The 21,336-nt window shown below is 45.1% G+C and overlaps 1 protein-coding gene across 2 annotated transcripts in view; it reads left to right on the top strand.

Moving 5' to 3' along the window:
• The first annotated feature begins 2,630 nt into the window (after positions 1-2,630).
• Positions 2,631-21,336, top strand: part of VPS16 (VPS16 core subunit of CORVET and HOPS complexes) — a 26,654-nt gene continuing 7,948 nt past the window's right edge. The window contains exons 1-18 of one of the 2 annotated variants that reach the window (XM_015825897.1): positions 2,631-2,747; positions 3,481-3,569; positions 4,618-4,709; positions 7,028-7,156; positions 8,812-8,959; positions 10,146-10,261; positions 11,828-11,950; positions 12,672-12,727; positions 13,070-13,159; positions 13,464-13,558; positions 14,359-14,435; positions 15,444-15,575; positions 16,017-16,144; positions 16,987-17,022; positions 18,086-18,194; positions 18,433-18,567; positions 19,738-19,846; positions 21,069-21,166. In XM_015825897.1, coding sequence (XP_015681383.1) covers positions 2,695-2,747; positions 3,481-3,569; positions 4,618-4,709; positions 7,028-7,156; positions 8,812-8,959; positions 10,146-10,261; positions 11,828-11,950; positions 12,672-12,727; positions 13,070-13,159; positions 13,464-13,558; positions 14,359-14,435; positions 15,444-15,575; positions 16,017-16,144; positions 16,987-17,022; positions 18,086-18,194; positions 18,433-18,567; positions 19,738-19,846; positions 21,069-21,166 — 1,815 coding nt within the window. In that variant the 5' untranslated portion in view covers positions 2,631-2,694. The remainder of the gene's footprint in view (positions 2,748-3,480; positions 3,570-4,617; positions 4,710-7,027; positions 7,157-8,811; positions 8,960-10,145; positions 10,262-11,827; positions 11,951-12,671; positions 12,728-13,069; positions 13,160-13,463; positions 13,559-14,358; positions 14,436-15,443; positions 15,576-16,016; positions 16,145-16,986; positions 17,023-18,085; positions 18,195-18,432; positions 18,568-19,737; positions 19,847-21,068; positions 21,167-21,336) is intronic. The other variant, XM_015825898.1, reaches the window with a different exon arrangement.

Below are 21,336 nucleotides of genomic sequence, written 5' to 3'. Positions count from 1 at the left end.
TCCTTCCTTCCTTCCTTCCTTCCTTCCTTCCGTAAAGTGCACAAGAAATGTACATGTTATAATTTTTCATTTCTGTTAAAGGAATCAGCATATAGAGGGACTTAGCTAAGGTATTTTTTAGGAAAGGAGATGCAGTAAACTGGAGGAATAGAGAAAAACTATACACTGACTTAAAGCATACTTTTAGAATAGTGCACACTATTGTAGAATATAGCTTATGAATAACACATTATTCATTTATATAAGGTCTATTCTTTATAAAAACTGCCTGGAGGCAGTATTTTAAAGTATAGCTATGAACCAAAGTGCAGCCATGTTTAACCGAAGCACGAACTCTGTTACAGACATAGCTTCTAGATGAAAAGCAGGCACTCTTAGAGATAAACAAGGGAAGACATAAATCTTTTATAATTGCAATTAACCCGTTTGGGTAGCAGTTCACCTTGTAAATAAGGCTATACCTCTAGTTAGCAGGATGTTACAAATCCTGCCACAGATAAGGAAGGGAAGATAAGACAGGAACAAAAGGGGCTTTTGATCTAATAATTGGAGGGTTTGGCAATTGTAATGGTTACTAGGAGGTCAGAAAAGCTTTTGACCAATGTAAGCCTATCAATTGGAAGGATGTGGCCTGATGCACGGGGACAGGGTATAAAAACCTATGCAGAAATTCATTCAGTGTGGCCCTTTATTTGCATATAGAAGGGTGCACCAGCTTTTGCAAAAGCTTTAATAAAACTTGTTTTGTTTTCCAACACCCTTGGAGTTGAATTTTTGTTCCTCACCCTTCCTTCCTTCCTTCCTTCCTTCCTTCCTTCCTTCCTTCCTTCCTTCTCTTGTATCCATCCCTCCCTCTGTCTCTAAGGTGCTAAGATGATCAAAGACCTGGAGATTAAAACATACGAAGAATACGGGACTTGGGTTTGGCTAGTCTAAAGAAAAGAAGAAATAGGAGAGACATGATAGCAGTCTTCCAGTATCTGAGGGGCTGCCCCAAGGAAGAGGAGGGGGTCACATTATTCTCCAAAGCACCAGAGGGAAAGACGACAAAAAACAATGGTTGGAAACTGATCAAAGAGAGAAGCAACCTGGAATTAAGGAGAAATTTCCTAAACAATGAGAATAATCAACCAGTGGAACTGCTTGCCACCAGAAATCATGGGCACTCCATCACTGGATATTTTAAAGAAGAGACTGGACATTCACCTGTCTGGGACGGCATAGGCTCTCCTGCCTGAGCAGGGGGCCGGACTAGAAGACCTTCAAGCCCCTTCCAGCTTCTATTCTATTCTATTCTATATTCCAGTATTTATTCTATTCTATTCTATTCTATTCTATTCTATTCTATTCTATTCTATTCTATATTCCAATATTTATTCTATTCTATTCTGTTCTGTTCTATTCTATATTCCAATATTTATTCTATTCTATTCTATTCTATTCTATTCTATTCTATTCTATTCTATTCTATTCTATTCTATTCTATTCTATATTCCAGTATTTATTCTATTCTGTTCTATTCTGTTCTGTTCTGTTCTGTTCTGTTCTGTTCTATATTCCAATATTTATTCTATTCTATTCTATTCTATTCTATTCTATTCTATTCTATTCTATTCTATTCTATTCTATTCTATTCTATTCTATTCTTTCTCCTGCCTTCCTGTCTTATAGAATTCTAGGGCTGGAAGGGACCTTGAAGATCTTCTAGTCCATCCCCCTGCTCAGGCAGGAAGCCCTATACCCGTTTCATACAAATGGCTTCCAGTCTCTTCTCAAAAGCCTCCAGTGTTGAAGCATCCACAATTTTTGGTGGCAAGCTGTTCCACTGATTAATTGTCCTCACTGTCAGGAAATTCCTCCTTAGTTCCAGGTTGCTTCTCTCCTTTACTAGTTTCCATCCGTTGCTTCTTGTTCTGCTCTCAGGTGCTCTGGAGAAGAGGTGGATCCCCTCACGAATGAAGGCAAACATACGTGTCCCAGGATAAATCCTAAGTCGAGGAATGCCTGCAGTCCTTCTAGTCCTTGACCTACAGCAGTTTATTTAAGTGACCGTTCAAAATTACAACAGCACTGAAAAAAAGTGACTTTGGACCGTTTTTTTCACCCTTAGGACCGTTGCAGCATCCCCTTGGTCAGGTGATTGACCTTCTGGATGCTTGACCGCCGACTCACATTTATGACGGTTGCAGAGTCCCGGGTGATCACGTGATTCCCCCTTTTGCGACTTTCTGACAAGCCAAAGTCCACGGGGGAAGCCAAATTCTCTAATTTGCCAATTTAACAACTTCAAATTGCTTATTTACATTGCTAATTTAACAACTCCGGGGATTCCGGGAACAAAGGTGGGAAGGAAAGTCGTAAAACGGGGACAAACCCACCTCAGAAGTGTCTCACTTAGCAACGGAAATGGGGGAGGGCGGGGCTCCACTGTGGTCGTAAGTCGAGGACTGCCTGGTGTTTTATGATTGATCCTGAAACGGCAGAGGTGAGAAAGGCAAGCCGCCGTGCTTCCTCTCCCCTCTAGAGGGCGGCCGCGAGCCAAGCCGGGGGGGTGTGTGTTCTGGAGCTGCCCTCGCTCAACATGGCGACGGCCGCTTCCTCCCTTCCGCTTACCTAGGCCGGGAAGTGAGGGCGGAAGTGCTCGGGAGCAGCAAGGAGAGCAGCTGAGCGCCCCAGATCCTCCAGTTCGCCCCGATGGATTGCTACACCGCCAATTGGGATCCCCTGGGGGAATCCGCCTATTATCGGTCAGTGGGCTTTCTTTTTCAGACCCCCCCCCAAGAAAAGCCCCTGGGCCCTTCTTCCTGCCATGCCACTGAGGCTTCCCCCATAACATGCACCCCCTTTTTTCCAAACACCCCCCCATATGTATGTATGTATGTATGTATGTATGCATGCATGCATGCATGTATGTATGTATGTATGTATGTATGACACCCAATCCTCTGCAAAATGATGCTTATTGGAGGGGGGGGGGGTTTGTCACAAAGATTTTAAACCCAAAACAACTCATTTGCTTTGCCCAGGGCAGTTTTTTTTTTGAACAGCTTTTCATGGCAAAGCCCATCCTCCCCAGCCAGAAGGGGAGGATGGTCAACATGGTAGTGCAACTCCTCAAGCAGGCTAGGATCCCCATGGTTAGGGGGGGTGCTAAAGTCTTTTGCAGACACACCCCCCCCAAAAAAAAGTACTTGGGGAAATTCTGCCTGCATTTTTAACAGGAACCTTTTTTGGGGGGGGGAATTATTTCCCTTTCGATTGCACAGTTGTTTTGTGGCTGGCTTAAAAGGCCGTTGCATTTTACGTGTGGTTCGTGGGGCAGGACAGATCGATGAAAGCTAAATGATGGGTGTTTTTTAAAAAAATGATATTCTTAATTTAGTTAATTTATATTGTAAGCTGCCCAAAGTTGTTGGGTATGAGATGGGAGGCAAATCAATTTGATCAATAAATAAAATAAATACTTCCTCCCCTTTCTAGGAAACTGGAACTTTACAGCATGAGCTGGAATTTGAAGGAAGACCTGCGGGACTATTTGGTGGCTGCCGCCCCGTACGGGGGTCCCATCGGTACGTGACCGTCCTTTTTGGCTAAAGCCGGCTAGGGAATTCTGGGAGTTGAAGTCCACCCCTCTACCAGTAGCTACAAGCCTGTGTTAAACTTGCCGGGTTTGGAAAAACATTGGGCTGGTCTGATTTGAGTTTTAATCTGGGGTGGGGAGGAACCCTAATCTGTTGGTTGGCCCAAAGCAAGAGAGATAAAATAGAAATAGAATAATGATAGAATTAGAATAGAATAGAATAGAATAGAATAAAACAGAACAGAACAGAATAGAATTACAGAATAGAATAGAATAGAAATACAGAATAGAATAGAAATACAGAATAGAATAGAATAAAACAGAATAGAACAGAATAGAATAGAAATACAATAGAATAGAATAAAACAGAACAGAACAGAACAGAATTACAGAATAGAATAGAATAGAAATACAGAATAGAATAGAATTACAGAATAGAATAAATAGAAATACAGAATAGAATAGAATAGAATGAAACAGAATAGAACAGAATAGAATAGAAATACAATAGAATAGAATAGAATAAAACAGAACAGAACAGAACAGAATTACAGAATAGAATAGAATAGAAATACAGAATAGAATAGAATAAAACAGAACAGAATAGAATAGAAATACAGAATAGAATAGAAATACAGAATAGAATAGAAATACAGAATAGAATAGAATAGAATAGAATAGAATAGAATAGAATAGAATAGAATAGAATAGAATAGAATAGAATAAATATTGGAATATAGAATAGAATAAAATAGAAACAGGAACAGAAATAGAATAACAGAGTTGGAAGGGATCTTAGAGGTCTTCTAGTCCAACCCTTTTTTCAGGCTGGAACCTAAAGGACTTTCCCAATTAACAGTCTCAAATTACTTATCAATTAAGGAAGCATCAGAAGCTGGCAAGCTACCTCTGAAGGTCTCAACCCACCCAACCCATGTTTAGCCCCTGGCACGTCTGACTTCCCAGGTTCTCTCAATTTGCAATCGGGGGTGTGTGTGTTTGTGTGTTCTTCCTCTTTTTTTTTTTTTAATGTTTAGCCCTGATGAAAAACAAGAGAGAGAAATCGCCCAGCTCCCGGCCTCTTCTAGAGATCTACTCTGCTTCTGGGATCCAGCTGGCCAGTGTTGTGGTGAGTAAGACCCAAGGGTCAGTTACAGGCGGTCCTCGTGTCTGAGCATGCACAGTCTTATTGCGCGAGATAAGCTAGAAGTGGTCTATAGTAAATGGTGGTTTATCTTACACTGTCTACAACAGTGGTGGCGAACCTATGGCACAGGTGCCAGAGGCGGCACTCAGAGCCCTCTCTGTGGGCACGCGTGCCGTCGCCCCAGTCCTAGGCCTTCAGCTGGGTTTTATAAAACCTTTTCGCTTTAGGCCTCTGCCGCCGTATGCAAAAAAAAAAAAAAAGGTTCAATCAATCAGTCAATTTCAACTTCTCACGGGAAAAAAAGATCTTGCAAAGTTGGAATTGATTGATTGAACTTTTTAGTCCCACCCAGTCTGCCGTTACCACTGCAGCCACGCCCACCCAATGGGCCACGCCCACCTGGCACCCAACGATGCATCAGTGGGTTTTGGGTTGCAGTTTGGACATTCGGTCTCCAAAAGGTTCGCCATCACTGGTCTACAATATCGTACACCAGGAATAATATACATGCACGTGCTAATACAGCAGGACCCAACAAACCACAGTTACAGCAGGAAACGGAAGAAGAAACACACCAGCAGAGCCTTCCCTTTATACACAGACCCTGCTGGCTCTTAAAGGGACACAGACCCTGCTGAGTCATTCCCATCCTTACATCTTACATTACATAAGCTGGTTAGCTGTTAAATCAATACCTTGACACCTCGATGTGCAACAGTTCGTTTAGTGACCGTCTGAAGTTAAAACGGCACTGAAAAAAAGGATCAATGGCCTTTTTCCACACTCTGTTGCAGCGTCCCCGTGGTCATGAGATCAAAATTCAGACACCTGGCAACTGACTCATATTTATGATGGTCGCGGTGTCCTGTGTGTGTGTGTGTGTGTGTGTATCACGGGATCCCCCTTTTGCGACCTTGCGACAAGCAAAGTCAGTGGGGGAAACCAGATAGGGACGCGACGAGGTTCGTAGGTGTGAAAAACGGTCCTAAGTCCCTTTTCTCAGGACCGCTGCAACTTCAAACAGTCACTAAACTGAACTGTCGTAAGCCGAGGACTCGCTGTCTTCCCCGAGATGGGACTTTTTCAACGCTTCGTACAAAAGGGAGTCTCAGGTTTCTAGACCTCATGGTTCAGGAGTCTGAATCTTACACAGAGGCGACCCGGGAAGCTCCGAGCTGCAAAATGCGGCTTGAAACGGAAGGAGCATTGTAACCCCTTGTACAGGTTAGTCCTGGACTTACGACTGTTCGTTTAGTGGCCGTTCAGAGTTAACAACAGCACTGAAAAAAAGTGACTTATGAACATTTTTCACGCTTAACGACCATCGCACCATCCCCGTGGTCATGGGATCAAAATTCAGACCCTTGGCAACTGACTCATATTTATGACGGTCGCAGCGTCCCCGGGATTCCCTTAACAGCCGTGTTACCAACTGCAGTAACTCACTTAACAACTGTGGCAAGAAACATCATAAAATGGGGCAACGCTCACTTTAACAAATGTTTTGCTTAGCAACAATTGTGGTCGTAAGCCGAGGACTTCCTGTCACGCTGCACCAGTGTTTTTCCAAGCTTGGCACCTTTTAAGACCTGCGGACTTCAACTCCCAGAATTCCACAGCCAACCAGCCAGCCAGGCTGGCTGTGGAATTCTGGGAGTTGAAGTCTGCAGGTCTTACAAGTTGCCAAGCTTGGAAAAACACAGTTCTAAACTAGGGGTAGGCCACCTCGGCTCTTTTATGACTGGTGGACTTCAACTCCCAGAATTCCTGAGCCGGCCATGCTGAGGGGACAGGGAGAGGTTTCCAAGCTGAGCCATGCTGGCTCAGGAATTCTGGGAGTTGAAGTCCACCAGTCATAAAAGAGCCCAGGTTGCCTACCTCTGGCCTAGGCCTAGGCCGCTTTATGACTCGTGGACTTCAACTCCCAGAATTCCTGAGCCAGCATGGCTCAGCTTGGAAACCTCTCCCTGTCCCCTCAGTGTGGCTGGCTCAGGAATTCTGGGAGTTGAAGTCCACGAGTCATAAAAGAGCCAAGGTTGCCTACCCCTGTTCTAAACCAACTCAGGCCATTGTTAGGAAGGATGGGAGATGTAGTCCGTCAACAACAAAAGGGTGAGGCTTGTGGCTGGGGATCCTGGGAGTTGTAGTTGCATCCGCGGGACACGCTTCTGTGGATGAAGGGAGGGGGATATACGAACCAAAGCTAACCAAGAGACAGAGAGCAGAGTCCTGGAACCTGCTGGGGCTGATGGGAGTTGTGGTCGAGCTGTCTTCAAGGGTCTCCATCTCTTTGCCGACAGTGGAAGGATTCTCCAGCCATGTTCCTGGGCTGGACCACCAACGAGGACCTGCTCAGCCTCCAGGAGAACGGCATCGTCCTTCTCCACAGCCTGTTTGGCGAATTCAAGAAAAAAGTCACCATGAACAACGTAAGTGACCCCCAAAACGGAGGGGGGTGGCTGAGCTGGGTTCGAGTCGCGCTCGTCTGGCCTCTGAGCACATGCGAAGCCTCCAAGAACGTGAGGGCTTTGCATGGCGTGTGAACTCAGATTGCGCCCTTTGGACTTTTGTTACAAACCAGGGTTAACTCTAGGGAGAATTGGAGTCCGCGGTAGAATGGGAATTTTGGGCTCGGTCGTAAGTCGAGGATCAGCTGTCATGCAGATCCAGCTAGAGAATTCTGGGAGTTGGAGTCCACCCCTCTAAAAGTTGCTAGGATGTTTTTTTAAAAAAAAAATACTCTGTGAAGAACAGAAGAGAAGAGCATCAAAGATGATCAGGGGACTGGAGGATAAATCATAGGAAGGACGGTTGCTGGAATTGGGGATGTGCAGTTTAATGAAGAGAAGGACGAGGGGGGACAGGATAGCAGCCTTCCAGTAGTTGAGGGGCTGCCCCAAAGAAAAGGGGGGGGGTCCACCTATTCTTCAAAGCACCCAAAGGCAGAACAAGAAGCAACAGATGGAAATTAATCAAGGAGAGAAGCAACCTGGAACTATAAATACGTGGAACAACCTGCCTCCAGAAGCGGTGAATGCTCCAACACTGGAAGTTTTTAAGGAGAGACTGGACAGCCATTTGTCTGAAATGGTATAGGGTTTCCTGCCTGAGCAGGGGGTTGGACTAGAAGACCTCCAAGGTCCCTTCCAACTTTGTTGTTGTTGTTGTTACTATTATTATTATTATTATTATTATTATTATTATTATTATTATTATTATTATTATTATTATTATTATTATTATTATTATTATTAAGTTATGGGCAGAAGTGAGAAATGATGATGATGATGATGATAATAATAATAATAATAACAACAACAACAACAACAACAATAATAATAATAATAATAATAATAATAAAGTTGGAAGGGACCTTGGAGGTCATCTATTCCAACCCGCTGCTCAGGCAGGAAATCCTAAACCATTTCCATCAAATGGCTGTCCAGATTGTGACTTTATCGCCTCTGGAAAAATACAAGCAGTCCTCGACTTACAACAGTTCATTTAGTGACTGGACAGCCATTTGTCTGAAATGGTATAGGGTTTCCTGCCTGAGCAGGGGGTTGGACTAGATGACCTCCAAGGTCCCTTCCAACAACAACAACATCATCATCATCATCATTATTATTATTATGACAGCAAAGTCCACATTTTGGAGCGAGAGGACCACTGGTTTGAAAGTGGGGTCAAAGAGGCCATCTATGTTAAAATTTGAGCAGCCCGCGCTCAACAGGGGGGGGGACACGACACCACCCATCACCAGTCTACAACACAGCCCTTTCAGCAGTTCCAAGAAGGTCCCACACCCATTGGCACCACTCAGCTGACCCCGAGGACACAGATAAACCTCCAGGTGGCCTCAACGGCTCTCAGAGCGAGTACTAATAACCAGATGACTGCAAGAAATGTAAATCCCTCCATCCTCCACCATTCAGTCAGAACTGAAGAAGCTTCTTGGATGAGGAGCGAAACGTCTTCAAGGCTGCCTTTTGGAAAAGCACCTTTGGGACAGTTCCTGACCTGGAGGACGAAGAATCTTCCCCAGACGTTGCGTGAAGGTCACGCTTTCTCTCTTCTCCCTCAGGACGTGATGCAGGAGCGCGTGCTGGAGGCCAGGGTGTTCTACACAACGTACGGCACCGGTTTGGCCCTCCTGTCCGCCCTCCAACACAGGTTCAGCCTGGCCAACAATATCTACAACATGAAGCTACGCAAACTTCCCGTAGTGCCAGGTAGGGCTCCGTCGTCCTAACTCACCTCCTCAGAGCTTCCCGGTTCGTTTCTAATCGGATTCAGACTCTTGAACCATGAGGTCTAGAAACCTGAGGCTTCCTTTTGTACGAAACACCGTCCCAGGGAGAGAAACTGACTTGGGTTCCCTGTACAGGTAGTCCTTGAGTAGCGGCCGCAGTGGAGCCCAACATTCCTGTCGCTAAGGGAAATGTTTGTTAAGCAGGCTTTGCCCCAATTTACGACCTCTCTTAGCTCCGTTGTTAAGTGAATCCCCTGCAGCTGTTAAGTAAGTATCACAGCTTCCATCTTGACTTTGCTCATCAGAAGGTCGCAAAAGGGGGGGTCGCGTGACCCCGGGACGCTGCAGCCGTCATAAATGCGAGTCAGTTTGCCAAGCGTCCGAATTTTGATCACGTGACCTGGGGGGATGCTGCGACGGTCGTAAGTGTGAATAACGGTCATAGGTCCCTTTTTTCAGTGCCGTTGTAACTTTGAACGGTCACTAAATGAACTTTTGTAGGTCGAGGACTTGCTGTATTTTCCTGAGACGGGACTTTTTCAACGCTCCGTACAAAAGGACGTCTCAGGTTTCTAGACCTCATGGTTCAAGAGTCTGAGTCTAGTCCGAAGCGACCTTTGGAGGTCGGAGTTGCAAAATGTGATTTGCAAGGGAGGGTGCATTGTAACCCCGTACAGGCAGTCCTCGACTTACGACAGTTCATTTAGTGACCGTTCCAAGTTACAACGGCACCGAAAAAAAGGGACTTGGGACTTTTTCCCCCATTTAACGACCATTGCAGCCTGCCCCACGGTCACGTGATCCAAATTCGGATGCTTGGCAACTGACTCGCATTTATGACGGTCGCAGAGTCTCCCCTTTTGCGACCTTCTGACCAGCGAAGTCAATGGGGAGGGGGCGGGAGAGAGAGCCAGATTCACTTAACAACCCTGGTCGCAAAATGAGGCAAAACCCCGCTTAACAACGATCTCTCTTAGCAATGAAAATTTTGGGTTCCAAACTGTGGCCGTCAGCCGAGGACTGCCCTCACTCCTGACTCCCTTGTGAGATGTTTTAAACACACACACACACACACACACACCGGTCGGTATCCAGGTTAGAGTTCAACATTTTTTCTTCCCCCAAAGTTCAGATGGATGACCTCTTTTTCCCCCCTCTCCGGCCAGGTCTTCAAGGCCCCCCCTCCTGCTGGACGGTCTTGTGCCAAAACAGGGTCACCAACGTTCTGCTGGCTGTCGGTCAAGAGTTGTATCTTCTGGACGACGCCTCCTGCACTCCGGTGGTGCGTGGGACAAATTCAGTGTGAAATTGTTGGTTTTTCTGCAGGTTGTCTTGACTGGCTAAGCCATGGTTTGTAGCTCCTTCAACCCGTAGCCACAAAAACGAGCACGTTGCACATAAACTCCCCGACGGTCTTTCTTCTCCCCCCAGTTGGATAAGAGTTTTCGTGGACTTCTGTCAGTGAACAGACTCTACCATATATCCAAGAGGACGAACTCGTCCCCCGATCTGATCTTCTGGAGGTTCCAGGGAAGGTCGAGATAAGATAAGATAAGATAATTCTATATTCTATATTCTATATTCTATATTCTATTCTATATTCTATTCTATTCTATTCTATTCTATATTCTATTCTATATTCTATTCTATTCTATTCTATTCTGTATTCTATTCTTTTCTATATTCCAATATTTATTCTATTGTATTCTATATTCCAATATTTATTCTATTCTATTCTATTCTATTCTATTCTATTCTATTCTATTCTATTCTATTCTATTATCATTATTCTATTCTATTCTTCATTCTGTTCTATCATTATTCTATTCTATTCTTATCATTCTATTCTATTCTATTCTATTCTATTCTATATTCCAATATTTATTCTATTCTATTCTTATTATTCTATTCTATTCTATTCTATTCTATTCTATTCTATCCTATTCTATTCTATTCTTATTATTCTATTCTATTCTATTCTATTCTATTCTATTCTATATTCCAATATTTATTCTATTCTATTCTTATTATTCTATTCTATTCTATTCTATTCTATTCTATTCTATTCTATTCTATTCTATTCTTATTATTCTATTCTATTCTATATTCCAATATTTATTCTATTCTATTCTTATTATTCTATTCTATTCTTATTATTCTATTCTATTCTATTCTATTCTATTCTATTCTATTCTATTCTATTCTATATTCCAATATTTATTCTATTCTATTCTTATTATTCTATTCTATTCTATTCTATTCTTATTATTCTATTCTATTCTATTCTATTCTATTCCTCTTTTAAAAATGGACAATTAATGAGACAATTAATGGAAACTAATCAAGGGGAGAAACAATCTGGGATTAAGGAGAAATTTCGTACAGTGAGAACAATTAACCAGTGGAACAGCTTGCCACTCGAAGTCATGAGTGCTCCATCACTGGAGGCTTTTAAGAAGAGACTGGGAAACCATTTGTCTGAAATGATCTTCTAGGGTCTTTACCCCTGGTCCTCACACTTCACAACCGTCACAACAACATCTCGATGGTCACGTGAGTGCTTGGCAACCAACCTGTATACGTGGCAGTTGCAGCCTCCCGGGGTCTCGTGATCCCCCTCCGTGACCTTCCCAGAGGGCTCCCAAGAAGCCACGTCAAAGGGGAAAGCGGGATTCACTTAATGTCCACCACAGAAAGGTCATCAGTTTGGGCGTGACCCGCTTAACGACCACATTGTGGGCCCAACTGTGGTCGTAAGTCAACTCCCTGCACTGTGAGAGGATCGGTCAATCTGTGGAAGGGCAGCATGGACTTGACTTTAACTGGTGGTCTCCTTTCCTTTCCGTAGACCCTGCCTTGGCTCAGCCCGCACGCCGGCTCCTTCCTCAGGATGGCCGTGTCGTTCAACCACCGGTTCTTGGCCCTCTTCACCGACACCGGCTACGTCTGGATGGGGCGGTCCAACTTAAAGGTGAGATTTTTAGCTCCCAGAATTCCCCTGCCACTATGGATGAATCTTAGTTTCCAGAATTCCCCCGCCAGCATGGGTGGATTTAAATGCCCAGAATTCCCTGCCAGTATGTCTGAATTTTAGCTCCCAGAATTCCCCTGCCACTATGTATGGATCTTAGTTCCCAGAATTCCCAGCATGGCTGGATTTAAACTCCCAGAATTCCCTGCCAGCATGGGTGGAATTAAACTCGACAGAATTCCCCTGCCAGCATGGGTGGAATTAAACTCCCAGAATTCCCTGCCAGCATGGGTGGATTTATTGAGGGTCTTAAGGGGACGGTCGCACCCACCTTAATTTGAGGGTCTTAAGGGGACGGTCGTACCCACCTTAATTTGAGGGTCTTAAGGGACGGTCGTACCCACCTAAATTTGAGGGTCTTAAGGGGACGGTCGCACCCACCTTAATTTGAGGGTCTTAAGGGTGCCAGCATGGGTGGATTTAAACTCCCAGAATTCCCCCGCCAGCGTGGGTGGAATTAAACTCCCAGAATTCCTCTGACAGCATGGCTGTATTTAAACTCCCAGAATTCCCTGCCAGCATAGGAGGACTTCAATTCCCAGAAGTCCCCAGTTAGCCAGCTTTAGACACCCCAAGTGGGGTGAAAAGTCGGCCATTTTGTTCGATTAGCTGGCCGGGTGGCCTCCATTCCCTGCTCTCTTCTTCTTCTGCTTCCTGCCAGGAAAAATTGGCTGAGTTCACTTGCGACTACCGATCCTGCCCCAAGCAGATGGCCTGGTAAGCACCCCCAAACCACGGACCCCTTCTTCCGCCTTCCCCTAAACCCAACCTATTCTCCAGAGCCCCTGAAGGCAGGACAGGAAGCAACGGATGGAAACGAATCAAGGAGAGAAGCAACCTGGAACTAAGGAGGAATTTCCTGACAGTGAGAACAATTAACCAGTGGAACAGCTTGCCACCAGAAGTTGTGGGTGCTCCAACCCTTTTAAGAAGAGACTGGACAGCCACTTGTCTGGAATGGTAGAGGGTCTCCTGCTCGGGCTTGGGGGTTGGACTAGAAGACCTCCAAGGTCCCTTCCCACTCTGTTATTCTGCTATTCTGTCTTCTTTACGTGGCAGGTGTACGCGACAGCACAGCCGCCAGCGTGCCGTTGTGATGGCCTGGGACCGGTGCCTTGTGGTAGCTGGAAGCGACCAGCAAAGCATTCAGTATCCTTATTCATTTTTTATTTGGTGGGGGTGGGGGGGCGGGGGAGTGTTAGAAAAGTTTACAGGTAGTCCTCAACTTACACCCTTTCATTTAGTGACCACTCAAATTGGCCCTGAAAAACATGACTTGCAACCAGAGAGAACGCTGAGCCTCCATAATTTGAACCAGTCTACCTTTGGATGTGGCTGGTGTTCTCCAACCTAGAGGGTCTCCTGAGGTGGGGGCAAATCGCTGTGATCGGCAGAGATTATATTTATTGGTTTCCAAAGACCAGCTCTCCATTTCCTTAACACCAACCCACAGATATCCTCTGAACGAGGATTCGCATCTGGTCCCAGAGCTGGATGGGGTGCGCATTTTTTCTCGCTCCACCCATGAATTTCTCCATGAGATCCCAGGTGGGTTTTTCCAGCCTGACCGTGAACAAAGAGGACTAGAAACTTTCCCTGATTTTTAAATAGTCCGACCGTAAACAAAGAGGACTAGAAACTTTCCCTGATTTTTAAATGGCCTGACTGTGAGTTAAGAGAACTAGAAACTTTCCCTGTCTTTTAAATAGTCCGACCGTAAACAAAGAAGACTAGAAACTTTCCTCGATTTTCAAATAGTCCGACCGTAAACAAAGAGGGCTAGAAACTTTCCCCGACTTTTAAATAGCCCGACCATAAACAAAGAGGACTAGAAACTTTCCCCAACTTTTAAATAGTCCGACCGTGAACAAAGAGGACTAGAAACTTTCCTCGACTTTTAAATAGCCCGACTGTGAACAAAGAGGACTAGAAACTTTCCTTGACTTTCAAATAGTCTGACCGTAAACAAAGAGGGCTAGAAATTTTCCTCGACTTTTAAATAGCCTGACCATGAACAAAGAGGACTAGAAACTTTCCCCAACTTTTAAATAGTCCAACCGTGAACAAAGAGGACTAGAAACTTTCCTCGACTTTCAAATAGCCCGACCATAAACAAAGAGGGCTAGAAATTTTCCTCGACTTTTAAATAGCCCGACCATAAAGAGGACTAGAAACTTTCCTCGACTTTTAAATAGTCCGACCGTGAACAAAGAGGACTAAAGACTCTCCCCGACTTTTAAATAGCCTGACCATGAACAAAGAGGACTAGAAACTTTCCCCAACTTTTCAGTAGAGCCGAGACTTGGATGGACCCAGATGGCCTTCCCATCCCTGTTTTTCTCTTTCAGAGGCCAGTGAGGAGATCTTCCGGATCGCCTCCATGTCGCCCGGAGCTTTGCTGCTTGAAGCGCAGAAGGAATACGAGGTAATCTCAGTCTGAAAGACTAAAAACAATGTAGATAATATAAATGAGCGAATCTCCAAGTTAAATCTGCAACTAGACAGTTCCCAGACAATGACTACAAAGTAGGAACGAACAAACCAGAGATAGGAAGACGAAGCAGAGGAAATGGACCGAGAGACGGAAGAGTTGAAAGAAGGGAAATATAAACTACCGTACACAAATAAAATACTGCAAGACTTACCCGTAACAATGACAACGCAAAAGACTCGTTTACCCTTTAAGTCTGCGAGATGCACCTGATGAGAAGGAAGAAGATTTTGGGGAATGGAACATAGTGCTGTCAGAGGAAAAATTACAATTTGGGAGACAAAAAAACGGAAAAATTGAGGGAGAAGGAAGGTGGGAGTTGCTTAAGGAACACAGAAGGGTGGAATTCTCCCTCCCCCCCAAAAAATACCCTACCTCAATTGTCTTCCTCATGCCAAGCAACTTGCATAAAAATAGAAACAAAATTCCTGGGCGATTTAATTGGCTTGGCTTGGAAAACGACTTGGCCAAGAAAGAAAGCGAGAGTTAGATTTAAAAAAAATAGAAGATTTAACCTATTAGAGGGGGCATCGTATGTTTAAATACTTGTTTGAACATGATTAAAAGAACGGATGATATAATTAGACTTTTATAATGAAAGATATGATTTAGAATTAAAATAGCATTTTCTTCTTCTTTTGATATGGGAAATATGAAAATAAGAGGCGGATTGGTATGAATAAATTTTTTTAGCTAGACAAACGTCAATAATATTGAGGAAATCATAAAGGATACTTTAAATAGTGATGGAAAATCAAACTTTAACAAGAGCACGAAAAACAGGATATTGACTTACTGTATGTCTTACGAATGCTCCAACACTGGACAGAAATGTTGGACTCCATTGTGCTCAATTCTGTCTAGGAGGTAATCCTGGACTTCTGACTGCAGTTGAGTCCCAAATTTAAACTTAAAATTCAAATTTAAACTCTCTCCTGTCAGAAGGAAAGCCAGAAGGCGGATGAATACCTGCGTGAAATTAAGGAGCAGAAGTTGCTTCCCGAGGCGGTCGAGCAGTGCATTAAAGCAGCCAGCTACGAACACTCCCCACCTATCCAGAAGGCTCTGCTCCAGGTAAGGGGGACAGGTAGATCGCTGCCGGGGGGGGGGCTTGGCCCAGCCTCTGCTCAGATGGGAAAACAGAGGGGTGAGGGGGGTTGGGAGAGACCAGTGGTTAGCAAACTTGAGAAGTTGAAGATGGGTGGACTTCAGCTCCCAGAATTCCCCAGCCTGCATGCTTTAAGATGGGTGGACTTCAATTCCCAGAATTCCCCAGCCTGCATGCTTTAAGAGGGGTGGACTTCAACTCCCAGAATTCCCCAGCCAGCAAGCTTTAAGAGGGGTGGACTTCAACTCCCAGAATCCCCTAGCCTGCATGCTTTAAAACACGTGGACTTCACCTCCCAGAATTCCCTTTGCAAGCTTTCTAACTTCACTTGCCACTGTAAGGACTAGAAACTTGCGCTTTAAGAGGAAAATAATGCCTTCCTTCCCTCTTCCTTTCTCTACCTGTAGGCAGCCTCTTTTGGGAAATGCTTCATCGACAAATTTGCTCCGGAAAACTTTGTCGAAACCTGCCGAGATCTGCGGGTGCTTAACGCTGTCCGAGATTACCAGATTGGGATCCCCCTCAGCTTCGATCAGTATCCTTTCCTGATGGTGGAACCAAAATGGGTCACGGGAAACCGGAGTTTGGCTTTTTCGGCCTTCAGTTTCAGCAGGCAAAGATTCGCTTTCTTATCAGTTCTGCTCAGCTCCTAACTCAGGGATCTTCAAACCTGGCCCTTTTAGGACTTATGGACTTCAACTCCCAGAATTCCTCAGCCAGCCTCCATTTTGTTTGTTAGATTTAAGACACGAGTCTTCAAACCTGGCCCTTTGATGACTTGTGGACTTCAACTCCCAGAATTCCTCAGCTAGGCACGCTGCCTGAGGAATTCTGGGAGTCGAAATCCACTCCTCTTAAAGTCTATATCGGGGGTCTTCAAACTCGGCCCTTTGATGACTTGTGGACTTCAACTCCCAGAATTCCTCAGCTAGGCACGCTGCCTGAGGAATTCTGGGAGTCGAAGTCCACTCCTCTTAAAGTCTATATCAGGGGTCTTCAAACTTGGCCCTTTGATGACTTGTGGACTTCAACTCCCAGAATTCCTCAGCCAAGCATGTGTGCCTGGCTGAGGAATTCTGGGAGTCGAAGTCCACTCCTCTTAAAGTCTATATTGGGGGTCTTCAAACTTGGCCCTTTGATGACTTGTGGACTTCAGCTCCCAGAATTCCTCAGCTAGGCACGCCGGCTGAGGAATTCTGGGAGTCGAAGTCCACTCCTCTTAAAGTCTACATCAGGGGTCTTCAAACTCGGCCCTTTGATGACTTGTGGACTTCAACTCCCAGAATTCCTCAGCCAGTGCTTCCAATCTCCCCTCCTTCAAGATAGGGGAACCAACCAGTCCTACAAAATTCTTCCTCCTTAACAGATGTTTTACAGATACAAGCAGCTGACCAAGGAGGTTTTGCTGGATCGGTAATGTATCTCTCCTGTAAATGTTTTGAACATCTGGGACAGTTTTTTGTCCCCATTTCCATCTAAAAACTGGCAAATCTCGATCCATCTCAATTTGGGGGCTGCTCCCCCTCACTGGAGGCTGAGCATCGGGAGTAGCCAAAATTGCTTTTATTATTATTATTATTGTTGTTGTTGTTGTTGTTGTTGTTGTTGTTGCGTTCAATCTGGTTGATTCTTCGAGGCATCCTGGATAATTTCCTTGGCAAGGTTTTTTTTAGAACTGTTTGACCATTGCCTCCTTCCTAGGGCTGAGATAGAGTGACTGGCCCAAAGTCACCCAGCTGGCTTTCATGCCTAAGGTGGGACTAGAACTCACCGTCTCCTGGTGATTGGCCCAAAGTCACCCAGTTGGCTTTCCTGCATAAGGTGGGACTAGAACTCACCGTCTCCTGGTGATTGGCCCAAAGCTACCCAATTGGCTTTCATGTCTAAGACCGGACTAGAACTCACCGTGTCCTGGTGATTGGCCGAAAGTCACCCAGTTGGCTTTCATGACTAAGGCGGGACTAGAACTCACCATCTCCTGGTGATTGGGCCAAAGTCACCCAGCTGGCTTTCCTGCATAAGGTGGGACTAGAACTCACCGTCTCCTGGTGATTGGCCCAAAGCCACCCAATTGGCTTTCATGGCTAAGACCGGACTAGAACTCACCGTCTCCTGGTGATTGGCCAAACGTCACTCAGCCAGCTTTTATGCCTAAGGTGGGACTAGAACTCACCGTCTCCTGGTGATTGGCCCAGAGTTACCCAGTGCTTTCCTGCCTAAGGCGGGACTAGAACTCACCGTCTCCTGGTGATTGGCCCAAAGTCACCCAGCCGCCTTTCATGCCTAAAGTGGGACTTGAATGCAGAGTCTCCCGCTTCCTAGCCTGGTGCTTCAATCCCTACACCAAACCGGCTCTCTGTAGCCAAAGATAGACTGTCCCTAAAGCTGGAGGCTTTCCTTCAACCCTTTTGCCTGCTCCTTGAGAATTTGGGCTAGATCCCATGGCTGACCTCTTCCTTCGGCCCTCGTCTCTTAGGGTGGTTTTAAGAAGACTTTATCCGGTGGCCATCAAGATTTGCGAGTATCTCCGTCTTTCCGAATTCCAAGGAATAAGCCGGATTTTGGCCCACTGGGCCTGCTACAAGGTACGACCCGGAAACTCGCCATTCGGTGTTGAACCAAGCCTGCCTAGCGCCCAGGGTCGCAAATCACGTGATCCCCGGGCACCGCGGCGGCTGTTAACTTTGGGGGCGCCGTTCGTAAGTCCTTTCGTTCAGCAGCATCGTAATTGCGAACTTTCGCTAAGAGAACGGTCGTAAAGCGAGGACGGTCTGAAATTGCCTCTTGACGCTCCCCCCCCCTTTGCTCCGTGCCCTTTCTCAGGTTCAGCAGAGAGACAAGTCGGATGAAGAACTGGCCCAAGTCATCAACCAGAAACTGGGGGATGCGGTGGGCATTTCGTACTCCGACATCGCTACACAGGCGTACGAGAGCAACCGGACCGAGCTGGCTATTAAGGTGTGAGGGAAATGGGTCCGGATCCATCCGGGGGTTGGGTGGGGGGTCTGGCAGGGAAGGAGGGTCCAAGAGGCAGGAGGGCTAAAACATACAAGGAAGGGTTGCTGGAATTGGGGATGTCCAGTTTAACGAAGAGAAGGACGAGGGGGAACATGATAGCCGTGTTCCAATATCTCAGGGGCTGCCCCAAAGAAGAGGGAGTCAAGCTATTCTCCAAAGCGCCTGAAGGCAGGACAAGGAGCAACGGATGGAAATTAATCAAGGAGAGAAGCAACCTAGAACTAAGGAGAAACTTCCTGACAGTGAGAACAATTAACCAGTGGAACCACCTGCCTCCAGAAGCGGTGAATGCTCCAACACTGGAAGTTTTTAAGAAGAGACTGGACAGCCATCTGTCCGAAATGGTACAGGGTTTCCTGCCTGAGCAGGGGGTTGGACTAGATATTTATTGGAAACGGGGCAGGTCAGAGGAGTGGGTTCTATCCTGCCTTTTCCCTGACATGTTAGCTTTCTAGATTAGAATTAGATTTAGAATTAGAATTATTAGAATTAATTAGTTCAAATTATTAGAATTAGAATTAATTAGAAGAATTAATTAGTTCAAATTATTAGAATTAGAATTAATTAGAATTAGAGTTAATTAGAATTAGAGTTAATTAGAATTAGAATTGATCTGGAAGGGATCTTTGAGGTCATCTAGTCCAGCCCCCTGCTTAGGCAGGAGTCCGTATACCATTTCAGACAAATGGTTGTCCAATCTCTTCTTCAAAACCCTCCAGTGATAGAGCACCCACAACATCTGATGGCAAGCTGTTCCACTGGTTAATTGTTCTCACTTTCAGGGAAGTTTCTCCTTAATTCCAGGTTGCTTCTCTCCTTGATCAGTTTCCATCCGTTGTTTCTTGTCCTGCCTTCAGGCGCTTTGAAGAATAGCTTGACTCCCTCTCTTGTTTATGATGCAAGGGACTCTTATCTCCCTCCCTGGAAAATTACGAAATGGCTTCAGCATTTGTGGACGTGCTGCAGACTGATTGGGCCAGCCACACACAACAAGGACAAAATCATTAGTTGTTATGCTAGATCAGCGTTTTCCAACCTTGGCAACCTGAAGACATGTGAACTTCCAACTCCCAGAATTCCCTCATGGAAACCTTGTGGGTTTTTTTATAGCTGCTGGAATACGAACCCCGGCCGGGCAAGCAGGTCCCTCTTTTACTGACTATGAAAAGGAGCCAGCTGGCGTTGAGCAGAGCCATTGAGAGTGGGGACAGCGACCTGGGTAAATAGAGGCAGGGGGGGGGGTGTCCATTACTTTTCATGTCCTCCAGCAGAGCTGGGAGGTTTACAGGGCGGGAGGTGCAGGGGGGGACACTGCAGCCTCGTTCAGGACTCTCCACTCTTTTTCTTCTTTGTAAAAAGTTAACCTAGCATTGTCCTGATATTTGTGTGTTCCAAACTTGGCAACTTTAAGATGGGTGGACTTCAACTCCCAGAGTTCCCCAGTCAGCATGCTTTAAAAGGGATGGACTTCAATTCCCAGAATTCCCCAGCCTGCATGCTTTAAGATGGGAGAGGGAGAGAGAGAGAATGGATGGTGATAGATATTGAGATAGATATTAAGATAGAAAGAGATCAGATAGATTAGATAGATAGACAGACAGACAGACAGACAGACAGACAGACAGATAGATAGATAGATAGATAGATAGATAGATAGATAGATAGATAGATGTAGAGATAATAATAATAATAATAATAATGATAAAGTTGGAAGGGACCTTGGAGAGATGTACAGATAGATGATAGATAGATGATAGATAGATAGATATAGATGATAGATGATACATAGATGATAGATATAGATAGATAGATAGATAGATAGATAGATAGATAGATAGATAGATAGATAGATAGATAGATAGATAGATATAGAAGATAGATAGATAGATAGATAGATAGATATACAGATAGATGATAGATAGATGATAGATAGATAAATAGATAGATATAGATAGATGATAGATAGATAGATAGATAGATAGATAGATAGATAGATAGATATACAGATAGATGATAGATAGATAGAGATAGATAGATAGATGCACAGATAGATGATAGATATATAGATGATAGATAGATAGATGATAGATAGATGATAGATAAAGATAGATAGATAGATAGATAGATAGATAGATAGATAGATAGATAGATAGATAGATAGATAGATAGAAAATCACAATAAAATGTCCAGCCATTTTAGCAATCTTTCTCTCTGAAGCCATGGCAGATTATGCTGATATACTAAGGCAAGTCCAGGAAGAAAAAAAAGGGGGGGATTTTTTTCTCCCTAGCCTCCCCTAGAACAATGTATCTTGCCAGGAGAAGGCAAGAGCAAATTAATCCCCTGTCTCGGCTGAGAACTGCAGCCCCCATCCTCCCCAGCCAAGAGGATGGAGCAGGCCGGCAAACGTTCTCTTCTCCGTGTTTTTCTCCCTGCTCAGTTTACACCGTTATCTCCCGCCTGAAGGACGAACTCGGCCGGGGCGACTTCTTCATGGCTTTGCAGAACCAGCCGGTCGCCTTGAGTCTCTACCGTCAGGTGAGGCTTTGGCCCACACGGTCCGCCAGCATAAGGAACTATGTTCCCTTTGTGATCTGTGGACTTCAACTCCCAGAATTCCTGAGCCAGCATAGGGAACTGTGGCCCCCTTATGACCTGTGGACTTCAACTCCCAGAATTCCTGAGCCAGCATAGGGAACTGTGGCCCC

This window comes from Protobothrops mucrosquamatus, unplaced genomic scaffold (assembly GCF_001527695.2).
Source record: "Protobothrops mucrosquamatus isolate PMUCROS unplaced genomic scaffold, P.Mucros_1.0 scaffold2871, whole genome shotgun sequence".
Classification (NCBI taxonomy): domain Eukaryota; kingdom Metazoa; phylum Chordata; class Lepidosauria; order Squamata; family Viperidae; genus Protobothrops; species Protobothrops mucrosquamatus.
Note: the sequence above shows the minus strand (reverse complement) of the source record. Positions and strands in the feature narration are given on the sequence as shown.